Raw genomic sequence first — 25,777 nt, 5'->3', positions numbered from 1 at the left:
TTTGTTGGAATTTAGCTGAGTACGTCCATCTATCCCAGCCATCTGTAGTGCGTTGTTCAGTTTGGAAATAACATCACTAGGGTTGGGAAATGCCCTCTTTGATTCTTCCAGTAAGTTTTGCACAGGTGGAGAACGAAGATTTCTGGTAAAGGAATTGCCACATTTCTCAGTCATGCGAAAGCGAACAATAGGTGAGGTGGAAGCATTAATACAATTTTTATCTTTGTTCATAGGAATGTTTGCGGTCCTCACAGTGCAGGTGACGGGGAAGTGATCTGATTCGATTCGTGGAAGGACATTAAGACTTTTAACATATCTGAATAAATCTGCTGACAAAAGGACGTAATCAATAACACTACCACCCGTAGTTGACACATGGGTGATATTGCCATCTCTGTCACCTGCTACTCGACCATTAGCGATATGAATGTCCAAATTTCGGCAGATGTTGAGTAAGGCCTTTCCCGCCTCATTTACAAAAATATCTTTAGAGTTTCTTGGCATACAAAAATTAGATGAATTATACAAATCACTCTCAAGAGGTAAAAAATCAACAGAGTCATCCATAATAAAGTCATCATCTACACCCGTTCGAGCGTTAAAATCACCTCCGATAATAAAATAGCTGTCTGGATTTTCAGATCGTAATTCAACGAGGAAACTTTCTAAACGCTCAATGCTATCCAGAACAGACTCTGGTCAAAAATAACAACAACCAAAAATTACATTGCAATCAAACGAAAACAGACTTTTGTGTAAGAGAACAAAAATACAATTTTCTAAGTCACAGCTTATTTTCTGTATTTTATCAATAATACTTTTCTTGATATAGAGCGCAGCACCGCCACTCGGTCTGCCCTTCGTGTAACGCCTTTTAGCGGGAAATGCATGAACAAAATGGTTTCTCAATACATCAACAGAGTCTTGATTTGTACAAAATGTTTCCAGCAAAGCTACCATATCATAATTTGAGCACAAAGAAAGAAAATCGTTCTGACTAATCTTTGGTTTCAATCCTCTGATATTCCAAAATAATAATGATAGGTTACACTCAAATGGGCCTCGGCCACAAACCCTACCGTACTGTCTCTTGGACTTGAAAGACTTGGCCGGTGCGTTCGTTGACTTTGTAAATTTTCTTTGCTTCGTGTTCATCGGTGCAAATCAGTTTATCATAACGTACTTGTGCTTTCAATGCTGGGTTGTCTTGAAGCAGCGACTTGCGGAAAGCCAGGAGTTTTGATCGAATAGAACGAATTCGCCTCGAAAAGTCTTCTCCAATGGTGATATTGGAACCCTTGAGTTTGCTGGCTGCCGACAGTACTGTTGATTTGTCTTTGAACCGAGTAAACATGGCGATAATCGGGTTGGCTCCTCGTACTTTTGGCGCGTTTGTTATTCGGTGCACCCTTTCAAATTCCATGTCCACTGGTATGCCAAGGTTATCTTTCAGAAGAGATTTTACTTTTCTTCTGAAGTATTCCAGCTCTCTGTAGGGTCGTTCTGTGGGATTCCATAGAAAATGAGGTTGTTCCGTCTACTTCTGTTTTCCAAATCGTCATTTGCACGCCTGAGTTCGCTGTTTTCTTTTGTTAGTTGATCCAATTTCGAATGTATTGCTTGCAGAGTGTCACTATTAGATTCAAGATCGTCCAATTTTGTTGTGTTACTTTGAAGTTGTTCTCGGACTTCGGACATCTCGTCCTCCATGTTGTTCATTCTACTTTGTAGCAGCTCTAACTTTTGGTGGACAAATTCAGACTCTGAAATTATTTTATCTAGTTTTTCATTTATGCCAACAATGTCCTCTTTTGTGACCGGTTCATTCGTGGATCGTAGTTTTGGTGGCCCGGGATTTAATTCCACATCACCCGCAATCACTAGAAGCCCGATAAAACACAACTTTATCGATAATGACATGTGGCAATTCAGCAATGGTATGGTGAGGGCGGCCATCTTGGGTGGCTTTCTGTGTCGTGCTGGATCACCACCACCAAAAGTACCAATTTTGGCCCTATAGTCAGTCAGACCGATGCCCATTTCCTAATGGATTGTCAGAGTAAACGGGTATATACCTCTCTGCGTAGTTTTCGGCACGAAACACAGCCAGGTACGTCTCTTCTTGCAAACTTTCTTGGAGCCGATCTGCTGTACGTGTTACTCAGTTCGCAGTTACGTAAGGACCAGGTTTAGTTTGTCAACAAACCAATGATGACCAATTTTTGCACAGTGATCTTGTCGCGTGGAATACAAACCATTAATTTCGCCTCTGGTCAGTGCCTTTCACAAACCATAAGTTTTCTGGTTAGGGTATTAACCAGTATTTCATGCTCAAAGACACATAAGTTTGCCCGCAAACCTAATTGGAATAAATACTAGACAATGTTCTGAAATTTCAATCCAGAAGAATTTGCAGTGTAGTGGTTGTTGATTTCTGTCTCACTGCCATCGAACCACTTGATTGAGGGCATAGGCATTCCATGAGAAGTGCAGTTTATGTCAACAACCTCACCGATCTCAGCCTTAAATTCTCTATCGTCACTCGGAATCAGGCGCGCCGCATCTAAGATACACGCAACGAATAAATCGTTTGGTACTTTTTAAGCGGTTGAAAAAGTGTCAACGACTGCATTCATAGTTTGTACTGCCGTTTTGTTACAATTCAATTGCAGTTTTTTCGCGTTTGGTAATTTCGATTATGATACACTTACATTAAAATATTAATCACGTTTATGATATGAGAGCTCCCAGAAATAACAACAGCATTTAAAATATAAGAAATGTACAAGTCGTTGTTGGCATTATCAACAGTAATCTTTCCGCATCGTTTCGTTAAACGTAATGTAAGTAATAGAATCACCAAAATCACAGACAGACACACAGACAGACTAACAACTCACTTACAATATACAATCAGCTCCTTCTGAGTGACCGAATATTTTTCACTGCCATCGTAAAAGTAAGTGAACGCTCGACACTGATAGGATCCTGAACTACCAGGGCTGATATCAGTGATTTTATAGTGCAATTCCTGACTGTCGTTTATTGCAAGAGACTCCTCTTTGAAGATCAGCTCTATTTTATGCGAGTCAGGGTTTCCACCTGAGGCTTTGCAGTGGATATCGACGTCATCTCCTTCGTTTATTGTGGATGGAAGTACTGACATTTTCTTCAATGTCTTTCCATTTTCATCCTCACTATGCGTGATTTTAATTACAATTTTAGTGGTATATCACAGATTCGACCACGTTACTTATCGTGTTTGGATCGGAAACAAAAATTTCAGTTTTAAATAATTTACAACGACTCACATTGGACTTCCAGATACACGATACCCTCATCACTAGCATTAGTTTCGTCATAGAAGACTGCAGTCACTGCACACGTATAGTTGCCAGCGTCGTCTCGAGTGACGTCATCGATAGTATATGTGGATTCGCTTGAAAGCAACACAGCTTCTTTTAACCATTGGAATTCAGATGGATATGGATTGGAGTCAACATGGCAGATTAAAACGACAGTATCCTTTTCTTTGGTTACGCTTTTTGAGTTCTTAACGACAGGTGCGTCTGTAACATATTATTAAGCATTAAAGATAAGACGAATGTGCGGTAAAACATTTCGACTGCCAAACTGATACGTTGGGAAGGAGTTTGATTATATATTTTAAGATGAGACAATTTTCGTATAATCAGCAGGCAAGTCAAATATAACAATTCCAGCGCGTAGTATGTAACACTTTCAAAATTTTTCTCGGAAACATTATCAGTGATGATAGAGTATTCAGTATTAACTTTGATGGTTTTGCAACCAATAACGTCATGTGCAAGTGTCTTGTTCTACATTAGAAACCGTCTTATATTCAATTATTCTCTCTTGTATATAACGTTCAATGTTATTTTTGACAAAAAATACTTGTATCCAGACAAGTGATAATGTAACGACAGAGACTCTTTAACGATTTCTTTTGCCGAGATATGAACCGTACTTACACTGCACGTCAAGGAATGTCACATTACTGCCCGTGCCGTACGTTCCGTCGTGATAGGTGTTATTTGCCGTGCAGAACTGGTCGCCGTGTAAATCCCGTGTAATGTTGGACAAGTAAATTGTCGCAAAGCTGAAAATTTCACCGTTACCTAGATACCATCTATAGTCGACATCGGACGGGTTTGCATCAACTACGTCGCAACTGAGTAAAACGGTTTCACCGACTTTACACACGACCTCGGGTGGCACTCCCACGGAAGGGGGAACTGAAATAAATGATTAGCTCAAATGTCAAATGTTAATAGATGAACTAACAAACAAGGCGCTTATGCTAATCTCATTACTCAGTTTCTATAGAGAAGGGGACAGGTCACTTTATTTGTGACTGACTTGCTGACAAGTTTTATAAATTCTTATACGTAGGCCAAGAAAAATAAGAAGTTTGTTTCTCATCCTCGCACGCGTCAATTTAGACCAGCAGCGTCAACTTTTTTTTTTGCACATGAGAAAATAAAATGAAAAAAAACCCCGCAAAAATACACGACGATAGTGCATAACACCGTGCTGTATAAAACAGAACTGAAAGCAAGATAACTGATACTAACATTCCATTCAGAACTGTACACATACGTCACCGTTATATAAAGCTGTCAAAACTGTGCACTGCTGAACTAAATGTCAAACCTCAGAAATGTTGCTTCAGTGTACAGAAATACAATACAAATGCGTCACCGCATCATTTTTGCAATATGTCAAGGATTAGACACAAACATTTAATTTTTCTTTTCCGAATCGAAAGCTATCCTGGTAACAAGGTCATATGAGAAATTGTTTTAGCATCGATCACCTTCTTAAAATGATTTGTAACGGCTAGTACATGGGCTAGAATTTATATCATAAAGTAAGGCCATTATTGAAAATTTTGATTGCTACATATAACATTTAACCATAGAACTGAAATATGGGAGTCCGATGGACCACGCACACAAAATCGTCTTCATGCTCTGCAGGAACATTTTTACATTTTAAATATCAGGACATTTTGACTTACACTGTACATCAAGAGCATGGCTTTCCTCCGATGACGCTGTCGAGTTTTCCCAAAATGTATTGTTTGCAAAGCACTTATACTCTCCATGCCGGTCTCGGGTTACGTGGTCTAGTAGCAGTATTTTCCCGACAGTAGTGTCACCTGTGGGATGCTTCCAGAAAATGGTGGCGGCCGGATTAGCGTCAACATCACAAACGGCCTCATATGTTCTCCCTTCGACGACTACACCATGGGTCCCATTCCGGATAACAACCGTTGGCCCATCTTTTGATAGCAATATGACAATACATCAAATGGCGGTGGATTTGTGCACTGCTTGGTAGCAAGTATAACCATAACATTTATCATAGATGTTCAGGGTTGTTACTGAGAGAGCAATCTGAGTTTTCTTGACACCAAAATAGGGGAAGCTAATATGCAGAACATGATCACAGTATCAGTGGCTGTACATTCTACAGCTTTTCCAAAACCAACAGCTAGTTTTTTAGTATACTCATTCAATATCCTTCTATACATAGTATTTCACCTGATCATATATGTATAGCTTTTAGCGTCTAGACTTGAAATTCCAGGCGTACACAAAATTCAATTTAGTTAGCCAGCTTGTTTGGGTGTCTGAGGGTTTAGCCAATTTATGGCCAGGCTGGTCAAGATCTGTCGAATAAGTTCAGTGGTGGAAGGAAAGAGGTTTTTCTCTTTGGGCTCAACAGCAGGCATAGTTGTACTTGAGCTTCAAAACAGAGATAACAAATGAAACTTACACTGAACATCTATCACGATTTTTTCCTTACACGACGGCAGTGGAGGTCGCAATGTCAAGTGTCTCATAAAGCAATCGATGACTGCCCCGTTTTCAGACTTGTTGAAACTATATATCCACTCATTCTTCGACAAATCTTGCTCTATTGAAGTGATTTCACCGTCCATTTGCCATAGTAGTTCTCCGGGGGGAGCACCTCTATCTGCACTGCACGTAAAAACAACTTCTTCATATTCTTTGACAACAACACCAGGATTTACAGTGCAATTAACCCAGTCTTCTAAAATATAAATAGATATGAAAAAAACCTTGCATCAGTAAAGGTGAAATGTTATCCAACGTCTAAATTAAGTGAGATATAATAATAACAACCTATTCCCTAGACAAATGTTTTTGGAGTACGATGATCATGTACTGCATCATATCTCACTCGTGGAAACATTCAGTCAACATCACAACATTTACTCTTCTGTCACGCAGGGTCAAAATACACGTCGAAACACATCCATAACGTTCAGTAAAAAACATCAATTTCTTTTAAATCTAGAATAGGAAATCAGATGTCATTAAGGCGTTATTAAAAGACGTTTTGTCGATATTGAATCGTAATTGAGTGATGTGCCCGTGTTTTGACGAGTTTGGCAGCAACAAGTTGTTGTCAAAGTGCAGACACACCATGAATATATTCGACGGGATATCGACCAAATTTGATGTCGCGCAATAATTCCTTTATCATACATGCATACTACGGTTATGACTGTTATCCTAGCGACATTCCGAAATTACGTCTCCTGTTCCTTTATTTTCGTTACTGGCGTGCTTTAGTAGATAACAGGAAAGTATGACCTTCTGATGAGTGTCTAGTACTATTTATCAAGATTTTTACGCAATATAGTCATGACCATTCTGAGTCGCTTAACGAATCAGAAAAATTATGACTTGCACACCTTTTTCTGTCGTGTATTTTCAGTGGTGTAGTCAGATGTTTGTGGCTGATTATTGACTAAACTCGATATAATTCAAAATCTAGTTACTAAAACTCGTCGACAGGATAATTGTCATATGGCGATTCTGTCATGATGTATTGTCGGCAAGGACCTTACTCTTCAGATGCATAAACAACATAAACACACGGTAGAGGACCGTTTGCGATTTAAAGGGTTAGGTCGCAATACATTACACAATTTCAAAACGTTTGTTTGTTTTCCGTTAGTACTGTGCTTGGCCAAAAGATATCGATTAAAGTTTGACCATTATTAGAAATTAGGTTTCGGAGTGTCATAAGTTCTGTTCGCTCAGTTGTTTTACGTACATGAACATACCAACGCGTACACCTAGGTGTCAGTGGATCCAGGTACATTGGAATTATTATTCACGTTTTAAAATCTTAGCATAAAGGTTTACGACACCACTCTCTAAAGAATAGGACGTTGGCAGTAGAGGTATAGCATTAACCATGACAATATATTTTAAGTAAACTGAGATAATTACGTACTTCTTACCAATAACAAATAGCTCCGCCCTAACTGACAGTGATGGGTGTACAAATGCCTCACATCTATGGACTCCATTTTTATCAACCGTCGTGTTTGATATTCCAATGCTGTACTTCCCCGCCTCATACTCCTCTATTAATTCATACCCTGATGAAACAACCGTCGCCCCACTCGAAATTTGAAATGCGGTGGGTGTTTCTTTGTGCCAAGAGAGTATTTCGCCCGTCCAATCATCAAACGAACAATTCAACTGAGTATCCTGCCCTCTGACTACGATTGTGTCGACCGGCGTCTCAGAGAAAGACAAGGTCCCTGTGTAATATAAACGAAGGTGAAATAACCACAAAGTGTAACGAACAGTGGTATATAGTCAACTAGTTCCCTATGACAATAACAAATCTTACCGCAGCCCGTCACAGACAACGCCAGCATATACAAGTACAACATGACCATTCCCTGGAAAGCAAAGCTGTGTTGAAAATAAATCTATAGATTTATCATCGCCATGTCAGTATTTTCTGCTGTAGTGCTAAAGGTTATTACCCAAACTATAGCATTATTGAAGTACATGGCGCCGCCAACGGCCGTAATGCGAAAGTTTTTCAGTATATATTTAGAACTGTACTTCGGCAATACGTGACGTTGAAAGTCGGACAGACGTGTTGGTATATATATATATATATATATATATATATATTATTATATATATATATATATATATATATATATATATATATATATATATATATATATATATATATATAATATATATATATATATATATATATATATATATATGTATCCCCTGCAAACGCTGTCAATGCTGGAGAAGGCCCCACATCACTGGTAATGATGCTGTGCCCCGGCCAGCTACAACACCAGCAAATTAAGGAATACCCAACTCATGTCTTTGTCGTGAAATGGGCCACCAAATGGGTGACAATTTAATGAGAAACTGTAACTGTAAAATACATCAAACAATACGAGACTTTTAGGTGCTGAAATAGTTACATCCTACTGATGCTGTGTGCAACGGCAGCTGCGTTGTTTTTATGCTAGAGCTTATTTTATTCGACGTAAATTTGGCAATTGCTCACATAAAGTGAAGTGTACTCTTTACAAGAGTTTTTTTTATATATAGCGTTTATTGTCTTAATGTTTGGTGTAACTACAATGTCAAATAAATGTCTTCACTGAAAGTAGCGTACAATAATGCATTGAGATTAATATTTAATCTGAAGCGTGATATAATTATGAGTTTAATTTTGTTAGTAGAAATATTTTGAACTTTACTTGGCTTAACCGTAAATTGTTGTTTGCATTTTGTATTTGTATTTTTTATATTTTACTGTATTGGTTTATGACCTGAACTAAAGAATAAAAATAATTTTCAAGTTCTCCCCTTTGTAATCAGATTTCGAAAAAAAAATTGAGCTCAGCAGCGAGGAGAGCGCGGTAGCGTGTCGGGGCCGGCGAGACTGGAATTCCGATGTTAAAAGGATGTGAGGAAGACTGGACGAAGTGGGTACTATAATCTAAATATGCTACTTTATTTCACTAAACACCATACTTTATGATTTGTTGTCAAGTACCATATCACTATTTTGAAAGCCAGTATGGGACATTCTGTAAAGGAAAAAAAGTAATGTTGATGTTTTTCAGTGTGCACGAGATGCTTTTCCGTGTGGACGAGATGTTATTCCGTGCGCACGAGAAGTTTTCCGTGTGCACGAGATGTTTTTCCGTGCGTACGAGTTATTTTTCACATTCGCTGAAACCCATTTTTTCACTTTGACACCTTCCTTTGTCATTGTCCATTTCCCACAATGCATCTGGCCTTGTGCTTCTTTGTTCATTGTACACCTAATGAAGGAGACTGTTGTCTTCGAAAGCTAATGTTACAGTAAAACAGTTGATCAACAGTGTACTACCCTTAACAATATTGGTATAAAGAGCATCAGAAATCGATCATTTCCTACAGGGTTTACACATTATCTTTATGTGGATATCTGCAAGCCTTTATTTTTAACACATTCAGCCCCTTATCTTTGGCAATTAATAGTATTTCAAAAATCCACAATTTTGAATTGTCGATCATATTGTACTCTTTCAGCCAAGGTTATCGATGCCCATAATAAATTTGTTAATTTTTTCTGTATTATTAAAAAAAATATGTCTGCAATGAGTTACAGAATAACCAGGAAGGTTAATTAGCGGGTGGGATGGCCACGTAGATAAACCTAAACAACATAAATGCTCATTCACTATATTTCATGACGTTCTCGTTTCCTTGCAGGCTACTGCAATCGAGTATACCTTTGATAACCCATTCTCTTTCCACGAAACTAAAATTGATTGTATCGCAAATTTGATTTTGCACTACGCATGATACAAATGTGTCGTTCTGTCATTTTCCAAAAGCAGAGCGACTTTTTGTAAGGTATACTCTTGAGAAAATCTCGAGCATTGTGCTGTAGTCTTAAGGCCGTTTACATGATAATGATATTACGGAATATGGACGCGAGATAGCACATTTTACTCGATACATTCGTTGAATAAGTTTTCATAAACTTACAGTAACTTTTATTCTATTTGCTTATATCCAAAACGTTTGACGAAACCGTGAACATGAGCCTTCGACTGAGGTAGGCTCTTGCACCGGATATTTGATTAATTGTTTGTTGCTTATATCGCTAGATGTAGCTTTATGTTTTTTCGTCATTAAACTTGACTACATTGCTCACGCGACCTTGCAAAGTCCTCTACTGTTGGAATCGACATAAATATTTATGTCGATAGCATAGACTCATTCTCCCTCAAAGCCAAATAAACACGTTTCTTTCGTTTAGACACTTTATAAAATATAACTGGATGTTAGGCATGCTTAGCGCCAACTACATGTGAACAATATTACCGTGGTACCGATCAACGCAGTTCAGGCGGAAATCAATGCGTTTCCTCGTTCCTGAGTTGCCAACTATGTAATACACGAAAAGGTCGAATGTCATATGTTAACTGGTACTAATTCGGTCGACGAGTCCATGATAAACATCGCAAACAATAGTAGGTAAATAAACAAGAATAGTTATCGTTGGTTGATCTTCACAGCAGCATTATGGGGATGGGCAGCAAATCATTAAAAGCAATGTGACTATCTTCCCATTTGTGCTGTTATGTACAACTTCCTTTGATAAAAGCCGAATTATCATGCCAAAACGAGATTCGGAGAGACAGAAAAATGATAGTGGCAGTCAGGTGAAAAGTTACACTAATTAAAGGGATGTTACAATGAGTATTTGTACACAGTGCCTTACACACATCGATAGAGTTCCTGCCGGCACTGTATCAAAAACAATCATAGAGATAAATTCATAACATGCTGCCTACACGCATGAGTCCACATGAATACAGGCGTGTTGAATGCAAGCAACGGATTTTTGACTGTTTCATCTGTTTATGTACTATTCAGCCAAAATACGGACAATTATACGTTATATACTTCAGTATTATAGAGTTTCATGCAGTGTAGGATAATGTTACTGAATGTCTGTTTTGAGGGCTCGCCATGAACATGCAGTGCATATGCAGTGATTCTTTTGATTGATTGATGGCTCAAATACAAGTAAGTTTCTTACAGATAGCTTAACTTTAATGACCCGTGCAATAAAAGGACACAAACGCACAGACTTTAGTATAAATAGCCGTATAATTTGTCATGTTTAACTTCATCACAGACTTAAGTCATCCAATTCGTAGCTTTGTGTCAGAAAGAGATATTTTAATTTAGTCTGACATCTCTTAGATAAGCGTAAAAAAAAAAAAACTCCTTGAAAATTCGAATAAATTTGAAAAAGTAATTTCCAATACATTATCTTTGCGAATTCAAATTTGGAAAGCCTTGACCCATTAATAGAGTACACAATACATCTTCAAACAATTGTTTTTCCAGGCATGAAGAACATGTGAACGCTATAATAACACTCGTCATTATAAATATACGTATTGTTCAAGAGAACAATGACAATACCATTTTGAGAAAAAATAAATCGATAACGCAAGTTTTTTACACAAGATCAGGACAACAAACACGGGATCACGAGGTGATTATAGTTGAAGATTTCCGGAGTAAGCTTATCGTTGTTTTTCAGTCGTTTTCAAACAAACAAATCATAACAACTCCCTACCGTTGGTAATCACATAAATTACAGTACTATGAAAATCAAAGGTCTCAGATAATAACAGCGTCATTTCAAACTGAAAGTGCAAAAAAGTCTAGCATTGTTCAAAAGTGTAGAGCTTTAGTTGAGTAGACTGAAAATGACAGGGACTTAATCATTGGTCACCGAGAAAAAAATCTTCACAAAAAAAAAAGATGCAAATTCATTTCAGATAACGCTACACAGCAGAGTAAATTGAATATATAAATCTAGAAAGAAATAAAACGTACAAAGATTCACATCAATAGAATACTGTAGCACTTCGTTCCCAAAATCATGAAATCTTAATGGGTGGTCTTTCTTAATTAATTCAAGGCCTACGGCCCATTACATTTTACAAATATTATTCTTACAAAAATAAAATTCACAGGAATAATTCATGTAACTTACAATTGCAATTCATATAGTACCTCAAGAGTCTTTTCTCACATTCATAGCATCATTACGGGAAAGCTCCATTAACTTTGGAATACCCCACTTCCCTACTTTGTTATCAGAGGATTAATTTCATAGACCCGCCTTTCCCAAAATGGCACCAGCTTGGTAAGATAAACGTAACGGTGGAACATTAACACATTGGTGATTAAAGTCTTCTGTTTGTCACCAGAGTTTGTAAGGCAAGGACCCGAGTTTCAGGTACCATGCAAGTCAATGCAGTCTTTCCCTAATGTGAAGAGTGTATGCCGCTAAACTCTGAAGAATGGTAGCATCGTTTGCAGTCAAAAGTTCAAAAAATCGTTTTGAAGGCGGATTAAAATAATTTGAAATAATTTGTGGGATATATTTCTTTTTGTAGTTGGTAAAAAAGGTACAACTCAAAAGGAAATGGTACTCATCTTCTATTTCGTTACTATTACATAACAAGAAAACCCTTTCATTCCTATCTACTCTGAGTTTTCTCTCTGTTTCAATTCTTAAAAAAGTGCGATGAACAACGCAAACAAGCAGTGACTGGGTAATTGCTGAAACTTTACATAAACTAAATAATTTCCTAGCTCAAAAGAAATCTTAAACGCTCTGTAACTTTTTAATTTATCAAAATTAAATCCTTTACATATGTGTTTTGCAATTTGCAATAAAAGTGTTCATAAAATCATTTACATCTGGAACATTTTGATTTCCCCATATATCATGTAAGTTTGTCAAATACAGTAATGTTATGAACCCATTTTGGTTTGGAACGGACCCCCGATTTAGCAATGTGGTACAACATATATCGTTGCATTGTCTATGGTATCCATTATTTTATATTTTGATAAGTTTGGTCAAATAATGACATGTTATATCTCGTTAATTGCATTTGTTGAGAGTATGTCGTAATATGATTTATTTTGCGATTAATCAATTATATCGACCGGATAAGGGATCTTCTTGTAAATTTTGCAAATATGATTTTACTGAACCAAAAAAACACTAAAACGATTCAAATTTGCATCTAAAAATGCTTACACAATGGCATCTTCATATAATGTTTCTCAGTAAACCATGGAGACAGTTGTTCTTGTTATTGTCGTCTGACTACATATAACGAATGGTAGTGTAGTCAGTATGGTCCTTTGAAGGCAGCTGCTGTTGTGATTTAATTTGTCCATCGGTGTCAGAGAAATCCAGATCTGTATACGTGATTTCTGGTCTTTCAATGTCCTATAAAAGTGAATGAATAATGCAATTAGTTGCAGAAAAGATAATTCCCCTATAATTCCAACGTTTGTATTCTTGCATTTTATGTCCATGGAAAGACGTTGCACTGTGTATCCGTGGTTAACTGTCAATTCTAAGACAGAATTACGTTCATACACAAAACAACAAACAAATAAATAATATGTCACTAAATAAATAAAGAGAATATATATGTATGTATGTATGTATGTATCTATCTATCTATCTATCTATCTATCTATCTATCTATCTATCTATCTATCTATCTATCTATCTATCTATCTATCTATCTATATATATATATATATATATATATATATATATATATATATATATATATATATATGTATGTATGTATATGTGTGTGTGTAAAGTAAATAGATACAAAAATATTATATTTTTCCGCCTTTAAGGCAAATCTTGATGACATAACTGCTGAGAGACATACCTGTTTACTTTGAGCCCCAGAGGTATCGTCACCACGACTGATACTGCCTGGCACATCTGTTTCAAATGTTTGTGACCGATTCGGTGCTTCAACTAGGGCTGCGTGACAACAGGGGATTTAAAATGTATAGGGATGATTGCTCTAAATGTGTAGATAAGACGTCAATATTATAATTCTAAGGTACGTGTGTGTTTCATGCGGCGGCATTTTGCAGCAGACTGAGTGCTAGATAAATCGTAGAATTTACTGATTGACCACGTACACAAACCATCGTGAATTGAGTCATCTTGCTTAATATTTTCGCTAGCATTTCCAATTTAAGCAAACGGATTTTAATCAAAATATTGGGCACACATCAACGATAGCTTCACATTATTTACTTACTACAAATATCTCACTAACAGAGAAAATAACATCGTTTTAGTGTAGACATGATTCAGCAACACGTTGACTTTGTTTTATTGGCTTGATCAATGTACTATTATGTAAACCACTCGTGGTGTAGCCAAAAACAGGAGCTTCATCTTCTATCCGTTGAAATATATGCTGTCTTTGCAAAGAGCGATACTCTATGGACGTCGATATTTTCCACTGAAACCGGCATTTTTTTCAGTTTTATCGAACATGTGGCTGCTTGTCGTAGGATTTTATTTGATGAGTGCCTGAAATAATCACTGATTGGACTAAGACTCTGAGTCGGCTGGTAGTAGTGGGAGTAAAGATAACCGCTAAACCTAGAAATGCTATATTTACTGCTGTCAAATCAATCAACTGTATACCTTGGGAATAATTTACTAGACAAGAGAGCAAAGTATACATAGCCATTCATATGCTGCCTAGCAACACAATAAAAACAGGCAATTTACAATACTAGATCTGAGACGAATATCTAAGAGTTAAAACCAGCTTTAAGCGACTTTTCGTGAATTTCGAGACTAGTATGTATAATTACCGTTAGCAGAGCTTTCTGAATCTTGTGGTACTGCCTCTACCTCCTGAGTCTGAAAGGAGAAACAATACATTCTAATTGATAGGTTAAGGTAACATCATCAACACAAGATGGCACTGTTCGGGAATTGGTACTTGTTTGCTCGCATGTCTCTGAATGCAAAGGCAAAGAAGTGCTTGTCTCAGCTGTGAAGCGGTGTCTGTAAAATTTTACGACGGTACGTCTGTATAAGGTGCCCCCGATAGTCTGTCGAATGTTAATATTTAAATGGGGTCATCCCTCTCTTGTACCGGGTTGTGAGACTGGTCATGTCAGCATCGAAAACAGTCGCTGTACACTCATAGCCTCTCGAAATGTTAATACTTAAATGAGGTCACCCCTGCCCTGTATCAGGTTGTGCAGGTCAAGTCAGCTAATATTGACAAGGATTACACAAGGATTACAAAGTGTATCACTACGACAAAATGTAAAACAAATAACGTATGCAATTTGACAGAACGTGATATTTATCGTACAATATTATGTGAGAACCAGTTAGCTAAAATTACAAGGAAATGTGGGAAAGCGGAAGATATTATGAAATACAAGTGTTTGCCTACATTTCCTGTATCTTTTGTTTTGTGTGGTTTGGCATACAGACTGTCAATGTTTTCATCGTCATCTGCGTTCTTGTTATCCTGCTGAGCGCTGCAGCTGATGATCCATCTGTGTTGTCGCCCTCGGCCTTCTGCGCAGACTTCTCGGAGTTCGAAGTTTGTGGTTGAAATGAAGAGAGTGTCCCAGTCTCTATGAAAATTAACAATGTGGATGAGAAAGATCATATGTGTGGACAAATGTTACTATTAAAGTGGACAGGCAGGATTTCGTGTCACTGCCAAGCAAAGGAGTTAGTACAATTTTAGTGAGAAATAGATTAAACAGTGAACATTTTTTGTTCCTACCCTAAGGTGTTCTTTTTTCGAGTTTTAAACTGATTTGCACCATTCCCTGTGCAAGTATACGTGAAAACCATATGTGAAAACGGACGAAGCTCTCTGTTTTTATTGCTCGCTAAAATGTTTGTTTTGGCGTTGATTACCAAACGACAGGAAGCCTAAATCTTATATGCGTTGGAATCTATGTTATTTATGCAGAGAACAATACTCTAGGAACGTCAATATTTTCCACTGAAAATGGCATTGTATCAGTTTTATCGAATATATGGCTCAAATTCGCAGGATTTAATTTGATGAGTGCCTGACTGGACTCAGACTCTTAGACGGCTGGTAGTAGCAGCTATTTACTGCTGTCAAATCAATCAACTGTATACCTGGGCAATAATTTAGTAGACAAGAGAGCAAAGTATACATAGCCATTCATATGTGGCCTAGCAACACTAAAAATATGCAATTTACAATACTAGAACTGACTCCAAGATCTAATACTTTAATCAAAACCAGCTTTTTGTTACTTTTCGCAAATTTCGAGATAAGTATGTGTAGTTACCGTTAGCAGAGCTTTCTGAAAATTGTGGTACTGCTTCTGCCCCCTGAATCTGAAAGGATAAACAATACATTTTTAATGATATGATAAGTAACCAACTCAACACAAGATGGCAGTGTGCGGGAAAGGGTTCTTGTTTGCTCGCATGTCTGTGATTGCAAAGGCAAAGAAGTGCCTGTCTCAGCTGTGAAGCTGTGTCTGTAAAATTTTACGACAGTACGTCTGCATTCAATGCCCCCAATAGCCTCTCGAAATGTTTATATTTAAATAAGGTCACCCCTGCCTGGTATCAGGTTGTGAAGGTCAAGTCAACGAACTCATATTGAGAAAGATTACACAAAAACGTAAAACAACGTATACAATTTGACTGAACGTGATGTTTATCGTACAATAGTATGTGAGAACCAGTTAGCTACAATTAAAAGATAATGTGAGGAAAGCGGAAGATATTGTGAAATACAAGTGTTTGCCTACACTTCCTGCATCTTTTGTTTTGTGTGGTTTGGCGTACAGACTGTCAACGTTTCCATCGTCATCTGCATTCTTGTTATCCTGCTGAACAGCTGCAGCTGATGATCCATCTGTGTTGTCGCCCTCGGCCTTCTGCGCAGACTTCTCAGAGTTCGAAGTTTGTGGTTGAAATGAAGAGAATGTTCCAGTCTCTATGGAAATCAACAATATGGATGAGAAAGATCATATGTGTAGACAATGTTACTATTAAAATAGACAGGCAGGATTTTGTGTCACTGCCAAGCAAAGGAGTTAGTACAATTTTAGTGAGAAATAGATTAAACAGTTACACGTCATCTCTCAACATTTTTTGTTCCTACCCTAAGGTGTTCTTTTTTCGAGTTTTAAACTGATTTGCACCATTCCCTGTGCAAGTATACGTGAAAACCATATGTGGAAACGGACGAAGCTCTATGTTTTTTTGCTTGCTAAAATAATTGTTTTTGCGTTGATTACCAAACGACAGGAAGCCTTATCTTATATGCGTTGGAATCTATGTTATTTATGCAGAGAACAATACTCTTGGAACGTCGATATTTTCCATTGAAAACGGCAATGTATCAGTTTTATCGAATATATGGCTCAAATTCGAAGGATTTAATTTGATGAGTGCCTGATTGGACTCTGACTCTGAGTCGGCTGGTAGTAGCAGCTATTTACTGCTGTCAAATCAATCAACTGTATACAGAGGGATAATTTAGTAGACAGGCGGGCAAAGTATACATAGCCATTCATATCCTGCCTAGCAACACTAGAAATATACAATTTATAATACTAGATCTGACTCAAAGATTTAATACTAAAATCAAAACCAGCTTTTGTTACTTTTCGCGAATTTCGAGATTTGTATGTATAGTTACCGTTAAGAGAGCTTTCTGAATATTGTGGTACTGGCTGCTGCCTCCTGAATCTGAAAGGATAAAAAATACATTTTTAATGATAAGCTAAGTAACCAACATCAACACAAGATTGCAGTGTGCGGGAAAAGGTGCTTTTTTGTTTGCATGTCTGTGAATGCAAAGGCAAAGAAGTGCGTGTCTCAGCTGTGAAGCTGTGTCTGTAAAATTTTACGACAGTACGTCTGCACTCAGTGCCCCGAATAGCCTCTCGAAATGTTAATATTTAAATGTGGTCACCCCTGCCTTGTATCAGGTTGTGCAGGTCAAGTCAACGAACTAATATTGAAGATTACACAAAAACGTAAAACAACGTATACAATTTGACTGAACGTGATATTTATTGTACCATATTATGTGAGAACCTATCAGCTAAAAATTACAATACATAATCAGGGAAAAGCGGAAGATATAGAATACAAATATTTTCCTACATTTCCTGTAGCTTTTGTTTTGTTGGTTTGGTGTACAGACTGTCAATGTTTTCATCGTCATCTGCATTTTTCTCATCCTGCTGATTAGCTGCAGCTGCTGATCCATCTGTGCTGTCGCTCTCGGCCTTCTGCGCAGATTTCTCGGAGTTCGAAGTTAGTGAAGAGAATGTCCCAGTCTCTATGAAATCACGGGGAAAAAATCAACACTTTTGATGAAAAAATCATCTGTGTGGACGAATGTTACTTTTTGAGTAGACAAGCAGCATTTCGTGTCACTGCTTAGGCAATAAGTCGGTACAATTTTAGTGAGACATAAATCTAATCGTCACTGTCATCCTCTTTTAATTAACGCTTTTGACCCTGTCCTAAAATTTGAAAGCTGTACACTGATTACACAATTTTCAATTTTTCTTATTTTGTGAATCAGCTGAGGTTTTCTTTATCTCGGAGAAACATGTGTTGAAAGAAAAGGCAGAATTGGGATACTTTAAAATAGTATATTCTAAGAGGGGTTACCTGCATAGGGATTGATATCGTCACCGTGTGATGTTCCATCGGGTTCACGTCTCTGATTTTCTACGTTCACCGATTCTTCTCCGCTTGACCTTTTGTATGAGGGAAAATCTTGCTACGTTCAAAGTTACACAAGGTTTCGCAGATGAATACATAAACCAAAGTACTAATTGCCTGTACTTCCAATCGAAAGTTAAGTTAACGTTGCTCTTTTGGAGATTGATCAAATGATATATTGCTTGTGAAACGAAGAAGGCTAAATTTATTGTATAAGCTCAATGTTAAACGTTGATCTGATTAAAGCACTTGGTATCACATATCCAGCTATTAAAACAAAGAGCTTACCCATAAGTGAGATTATCTGCAATAAAATATAGAAAAAATACATAAACATGTTAGCACATATGACAAACTTTGGGATTAAATCGTCTAACAATAACATACAAACTAATATTGAACAAATATGTTTCGAATGACTTTCAATTATTTGATAATACTAACCCAAACTTTGTCCATTCTGTTCCTTTGATCGGCGTTTTTTACACACTACGATGGCGACAATGATCACGATCAGTATAATCAAAACAAGGACTGAAACGGTAATGACAGCGATCAGCGGGTCTGATCCATTGTCTGTAAATAAAGTGTGATAGTATGAATTTCAAAAAAATGCTGTTTGTTCATTTAAGGTGAAAGAAGAGAGTCTGATGCAACGAAGGTTACCATTTCCCTGTGCATGTTTGTCCATTTGGGGAGAAATATTTATAGCGGCAATGAAAAGCAACAATATTGCCATTATGCTTTGAGAATCAGTGTTGAATATAAGATATACAGTCAGCTTTGCTTACAAGGGCATTTCATTCTAAACAACTTTGAAGATAAACAGTATAAAAGAACATACAGGTGATACTCTCCCTAAATTCCGCAACAAACTATGTTTATTACAAATGTGGCAATACAAAATCAAAATTAAATTATAAATATAACTTGTAATGTCGCGTGAGTGCATTTCAGAAATAAGTTAAACAAACTTCACAAATCGTCAATGCAATAATATTACACAAACATATCGTATCGATAGAAGAGGAGGAATCAACAAATTAAGAAACTAAAACCATGACAATGAAATATGTAAAAGATGTATTTGCCTGTAATAAGTTCAATGATCGTTGTTGATTGGCGATCACCGATGACGTCATCTGCGTTGGTAGCTTCACATACATATTCACCATAGTAGGTACTGTCGGCAAGCGTAACGCTGAGAATACTTGTAACCACGTTGCCTATTGGTTGATGGTTTCTGATCTCGAAATTATCATCTTCTTTGCTGATTTCTCTGTCATTGCAATCGAACCACTTTATTGAGGGCACAGGCATTCCGTGAGCGGTGCAGTTAATGTCAACAACATCACCGATCTCAACTTTAAATTCTTTTTCATCGCTCGGAGCCAGGCGTGCTGAATCTAAGATATATACAAAACAATCGTATGTGCTTTGCCAGAAATGGTGTCACTGCCCAAATATATGTTTTTGAAATGTTGACACCATTTCTGCAATCATCCAAAGATCAACGCATTCAGTGTGATGTAGATTGTGATAATTGTACTTTTAAATACAAATGTTACTAATTTGTGACACCAGTACTCGGGAAAACAACAATAACAGAAGATTAAAAAACAATTCCCATGAATTATGCTTTTTCTTTTCAGTAGAGTCGACAGCTAAAGGTACTTTCGTTCAACGTAATATGTGAAAACAAACACTTACAATATACAACCAGCTCCTCCTTGGTGACTGAATAGTTGACAGTGCCGTCGTAAAAGTTAGTAAATGCTCGACACGAATACGATCCAGAATTTCCAGGGCTGATATCAGTAATTTCATGGTGCAATTCTTGACTGTCGTTCCTTGCAAGAGTTTCATCTTTGAAGATCAGCTCTATTTTATGCGAGTCAGGATTTCCGTCTGAAGCTTTGCAGTGGATATCGACGTCATCTCCTTCGTTTATTGAGGATGGAAGTATTGTGATATTCACGCTGGATAAATCTAGAAATTATACATGTAAAATTGAAAAAAAAAAAATTGTGATTGTATCCATTAATATATCTTAACTATTCTTATCGACCTTATCGATTAATCATAATTTTTTGTGTGTAATAAACACTCGTTATTTATTTAATGAATAAAAAACGTAAGACGCCTTCAAACAATTGTGCTTTGGCAATTTATTCAGTCCTAAAATATCTAAGTTTAACATCGCCTGAAAATTAAATGGTCGTCCTTTTGAAGGAAACTGATTGGCCTGTGACTGGTTACCCAAATACAGAGAGAGATTTCCTTTTCAATCAGGGGACCAGATGAAGCTTATAAAAGTAATATATCTTTATCAGACTGGGACACGTTGCTCATAATGTTTGGTCGAAAATCAAAAGATTGGTTTAATATCATAAAGAACGACTCACATTGGACTCTCAGATCCACAACACCCTGATCAGTAGCATTAGTGTTGTCGTAGAAGACTGTAGTCACTGTGCATGTATAGTTGCCAGCGGCGTCTCGAGTGACGTCATTGATAGTATATGTAGATTCGTTTGAAAGCAATACATCATCGTTAGTCCATTGGAATTCCGACGGATATGGATTGGAGTCAACATTGCAAGTTAAAACGACTGTGTCTTTTTCTTTGCTTTCTACCTTTGAGTTATTTATTGCAGGGGGATCTGCAACATAACGTTACGAGTAAAAGGAAAAGATGAACGTTGGACAAACTATTCTTTCATGACAGCACTTCCCCACACAGATTTAGACGCTGGCCTGTTTGGCCGAAATCGGCCATGGCCACCACGTCTATTAAAATTCATGAGTTTCCTTTTCTTGTTTACGCACACACTTTATCGACGGAAATTTGGGGAATAGCTATTACATCAGTTTGACAACCCCCACATGTGGGCAGCGAATTCTGATTACCCTTTGCATGGAGCTAGCTCAATGCTCTTTGTAAGACAGTTGCGATTCCGAAAAGCAAGACAAATTTGTTAGTTTCATTAATTTGCCTATAATTACAACACTAACGTTCATCAAACAATGAAAACTATGCAGACCTAACTAAAGCCGCGTGTAATGACATTTGAAACACAGTGAGCATATAATGACCAAGATATTTCTCAATGCTTGCCCTATAGCATGGAGGTACTAGCTGCTCTCCTTGCTCCATGACTAACCATGGAGGTAGAAGAGAACTTTTTACCGCCTTTGACTAACGTACGCGTGACCTGAAAATAAAGTCACGGAGGTCACTATAAAAGTAATTTTCTGCCAAGGTATCAACAGATGCGCGATGGTCAGCTATTAGCCCCATGGCCGGTATGAGTCAAGAGTGATCGGCTATGACTACGCCGTAGCTGTATTCTACTTGCTTTCAAAATCATTTTTCCAAGTCCCCCTCGTATTACTTATAACTAAGAACTGACAAGAATATACATGTATATTATACAAATGTTTCAAATTAACAAAATATTGCCCCCCTTGATGATAAAGTTACCTTATTATGTTTTGATGAAACAAAAGGTAACAGAAATGGAACTGAATAATTACGTTGCCACCATGATTTTTAGGTGTCATATACTGTACTTACACTGCACGTCAAGAACTGTGACATTACTGCCCGTGCCGTACGTTCCGTCGTGGTAGGTATTATTTGCCGTACAGGACTGGTCACCATGTAAATCCCGTGTTATGTTGGTTATTTCAACAGTCGCGTTGCTAAAAATATCACCGTTGGCGAGGTACCACGTGTAGTCGACATCAGGCGGGTTTGCCTCAATTGCATGGCATCTAAGTTGAACGCTTTCGCCGAGTTTTCTTGGGACTTCGGGTATCACTGCCACGGCAGGTGGGACTGAAATAAATGGTATAACCAGGGGTCAAATGTGAAAGATTGAACTAACGAACGAAACGGCTACTGAAGGTCTCATGTTGCTTATGCACCTAACAATGTTTTACTTGGAGAATAGAGTGTGGGATCAGAAGGTCTAGGGTCATTTAACATTATTTTCTAGCCATGACAACCTCCTTACTCTTAGGCTCTTAGGCTACAAAGTAATGTCCAACACTTAGGGGTGATGGTCTTACATGTAAAATGTCACAAAACAAAAACAAATACTATCTTAAAACACTGTGCATTTCCCGATGTCGGGCGTGCCATAGCGATTAAACTTCCCGGGATACGATTTGATACCAATTTCCCCTGTTGCCCCGCACTCCTCCTGGAGGAAAACATTGATAGTTGCATTGTCTTCTGTGGAGACGAGGTCAGATCTATTAAAAATACGACGGAGCTTTGATGCACACACGAAGCTGTACTAGTCGACAGCAAGCTTGGTCAGTACAAGAAGAGCGTAACTAACATGTTTATGATATCGCCTTACTTTTAAAAATAACTAATAAAGGCATTTTGCAATGCGGTAGATTTCAAGCAGTGCGCATGCAATATCACTGAGTAAAACCATTATTGAACATCAACAAGTGCAACATGAAACATTTTGATCTAAGTGAGTTTCACGTGCAACACACCGATTATTTTATTTTAAATAACAAGACATTTTGACTTACACTGTACATCGAGGAAATGGCTTTCCTTCGATGACGCTGTCGAGTTATCCCAGAACGTATTGTTTGCAAAACACTTGTACTCCCCTCGTTGTTGTCGGGACACGCTATCCAGCAGTAGCGTTTCGTCTGCAGTCGTGTCACCCGAAGGGTGTTGCCAGTAAACAACGGCTGCTGGGTTAGCATCAACGTCACATAATGCTTCATACATTCTTCCTTCGACTGCTACTCCCTCCAAACCATTCCTGATGATGACCGATGGTTCATCTTTTAACGAAAACATTACAAAGATATTGCTGGCACAATAAGACTTCACTGTTGTCATCTAAGCCACGAGAAGTCATCATAGAGAATACCTTAAAATTATCTGTGACTGTCATTTTAGTTGTCATTGTTTTTTCAGACTAGAAGCTCTTTTTGCCAATCACATTTTATAAGTCTACTGCCCTAACCAATGTTTAAAATACTGTATTTGACCCACCGTCTTTATTATTATAAATTGTGCAGTTTTCAGTGTTGTTGAATACCGGATTTGTGTTTTAAGCGTTATTTTCAAAAAAAGATAATACATTTCGAATACATACGCTGCACGGTGAAACGCACAGCTAATTATTTTATCATCCTGACAGCCGTACACTGAAGTGGAAACTATTGTTGATAAGAAAAAAAACACCAATAATTATAATATGGATTGTAAAATGATTGTTCAAGTGGCCAAATTGACATAATTGGAAACTAAGTCTAATCACTCTGATGTGAGTTTCATGACCGAAGCAGACAAAACTATTCTCTTTTAGCAAAAGAATATCATTTTACTTACACTGTACATCAAGGAAATGGCTTTCTTCTGATGACGCTGTCGAGTTGTCCCAAAATGTAGTGTTTGCAAAGCACTTATACTCTCCACCTTTGTCTCTGGTCACGTTTTCTAGCAGTAGCCTTCCACCGGTAGTTGTGTCACCTGATGGATGCTGCCAGTAAACTGCGGCGTCAGGGTTGGCATCAACATCACATAAAGCTTCATATCTTCTATCTTCGACAACTACACCGTGTGAGCCATTCTTGATATCGACAGTGGGCCCATCTTTTAAGATAAATGACAAGAGTAGATAGTCTACCTAATATTATAGCAGTAAGTGTTACTATTTGAGCCCCTCAGCACTACATGTCACAAAATCATATTATGTCTCGACAACGTATAGTACACTCAGTGTGACAGTTTTCGGACAGGGTAGAGAATTTCGCTCAAAGCCGTTTCATAAATGACGAACTGTACGAAATCTTATTACCAAACCCTTCGAAACTTTATTTTGTTTATCCTCAAAATGTTAACACGACGGAAGTGGTATTTAGGGGTCAAAGTTGCCAAATTGTTGACCCCATGTTGATTGCAAAGTAATCGGACTGCTTTCGCAGTCATCGGACGTCGTATTTTGAATTACATTATAGGGGCTAAATATTGATATTTTGAAACGTCAAACCCCCGATTTTCAATTTCGATGTGTTTAGAAAACATTCTATGAAATTTCGTGATAAATTAGTCACATTTAATCAATGGACAACGCAAATGTATTTCGACGTGTATAGCGCTTAGATATCGGACATTGGATGTCTCTGTGTGTTGCGTTCGACAATGACTACTACCGAACAAATAACTATTCGAAACGGTACAGCAGCGTCACCTGACTTAATATGCAGTAACATGACTTGTAAAACGCTATCAGTACAGAGAGAAGTGAGTACAACGAACAGCATGTCATTAAATGTCCGAAAACTGAGGTTGTCCGAAACCTGTCACACTGAGTGTAGTTTGCATTGAACCGCTTGGAACTATACTGTTTAAATTGAGGTCTTGCCGACATAGTCAGGTGTAGCCTAATTATCGTCTAGGCGGTAACATCAGTCAATAACTGAACTCATCTTTGCGGAAGGAGGTCACGCGTACTCAAAACAGCCCCAGACATCCACACACATCCTGCTTGTGCGGTTGTAGTGATGTTGTTTTGACCGCGTCTAACCTTCCAGACTATGTTTTAATTTTTGCGATGTTAATTTCTCTGTAATAGATCGATATTACCGTAATTAGACCTGACAGTGTGGGCAACGGCTTAATTTGTACAGTATGCCTGGTTCCATTTATATTGCCAACGGTTCCATGCAAACCAAAACATACTCGCTGTATGTTTGCGGTCAAAATAGACACCACGTATGGGTCGTGGAGCATTATTTTTCCTGCGACATACATGTAATACGCAAGTTTAAAGCCGTAAATACTTACATTGAACCATTATCCTAATAACTTCATCACAAGATGATTCTGGCTGAGATAGCGTAACATATTTCAATTTACAAGTAATCTCTGAAGCTTGGTCATTTCGTGTGAAGTTGTATTTCCACGTGTGTGATGACTCATTCTTTTCAACCGAAATGACGTCACCATTCATAACCCACGCTAGTTCACCTGGAGGAACACCTTTATCAACCTGACAAATGAACGTTACCTCTTCATTTTCCTTTACTAACATTCCAGGGCTTACAGTACATGTTGGATAATTTTCTGAATAATGCAGAATTTAAAATGTGGCAAGACAAAGAAGAAAAGACATGAGCCTGAAATCATGTTGTAGAAAATGTTTCCAAAAATCCATTTAAACTTCCAGAAAGGAATGACAATATTATTGCATGTATATATGACCGTGGTAAATATATACCTATGACAATTAATTCAGCGTCTGACGATACTATACCAACAACACTGCACTGG

General features: G+C 37.6%; 2 protein-coding genes across 3 annotated transcripts; both read right to left on the bottom strand.

Moving 5' to 3' along the window:
- Positions 1 to 2,375: 2,375 nt before the first annotated feature.
- On the bottom strand, positions 2,376 to 5,128 carry LOC139129203 (cell adhesion molecule CEACAM1-like). Its single transcript, XM_070694842.1, has 4 exons — positions 5,122 to 5,128; positions 3,993 to 4,256; positions 3,312 to 3,569; positions 2,376 to 2,563 (listed from the first exon to the last, which is right to left on the bottom strand). Exons 1-4 carry the CDS (start codon positions 5,126 to 5,128, stop codon positions 2,376 to 2,378), a joined length of 717 nt encoding a protein of 238 aa, XP_070550943.1.
- A 7,408-nt stretch (positions 5,129 to 12,536) lies between these two features.
- On the bottom strand, positions 12,537 to 25,564 carry LOC139129840 (B-cell receptor CD22-like). Of its 2 annotated transcripts, XM_070695521.1 has the most exons (12): positions 25,292 to 25,564; positions 23,834 to 24,097; positions 23,017 to 23,280; positions 22,040 to 22,303; positions 20,868 to 21,125; positions 20,173 to 20,451; positions 19,554 to 19,868; positions 18,903 to 19,038; positions 18,409 to 18,516; positions 17,893 to 18,070; positions 17,423 to 17,472; positions 16,527 to 16,714 (listed from the first exon to the last, which is right to left on the bottom strand). In XM_070695521.1, coding segments are annotated over exons 1-9 (2,028 nt in total). In that variant the 5' UTR covers positions 25,539 to 25,564; the 3' UTR covers positions 16,527 to 16,714; positions 17,423 to 17,472; positions 17,893 to 18,070; positions 18,409 to 18,515. The 2 variants fall into 2 exon arrangements, 1 of the variants encoding a protein (XP_070551622.1); XR_011551696.1 differs by lacking the exons at positions 16,527 to 16,714; positions 18,903 to 19,038; positions 19,554 to 19,868; ... (4 more) ...; positions 23,834 to 24,097; positions 25,292 to 25,564 and adding exons at positions 12,537 to 13,158; positions 13,622 to 13,719; positions 14,574 to 14,622; positions 15,170 to 15,356 and having other exon boundaries at positions 18,409 to 18,615.
- Positions 25,565 to 25,777: the final 213 nt, after the last annotated feature.

This window comes from Ptychodera flava, chromosome 3, assembly GCF_041260155.1.
Source record: "Ptychodera flava strain L36383 chromosome 3, AS_Pfla_20210202, whole genome shotgun sequence".
Lineage (NCBI taxonomy): Eukaryota > Metazoa > Hemichordata > Enteropneusta > Ptychoderidae > Ptychodera > Ptychodera flava.
Note: the sequence above shows the minus strand (reverse complement) of the source record. Positions and strands in the feature narration are given on the sequence as shown.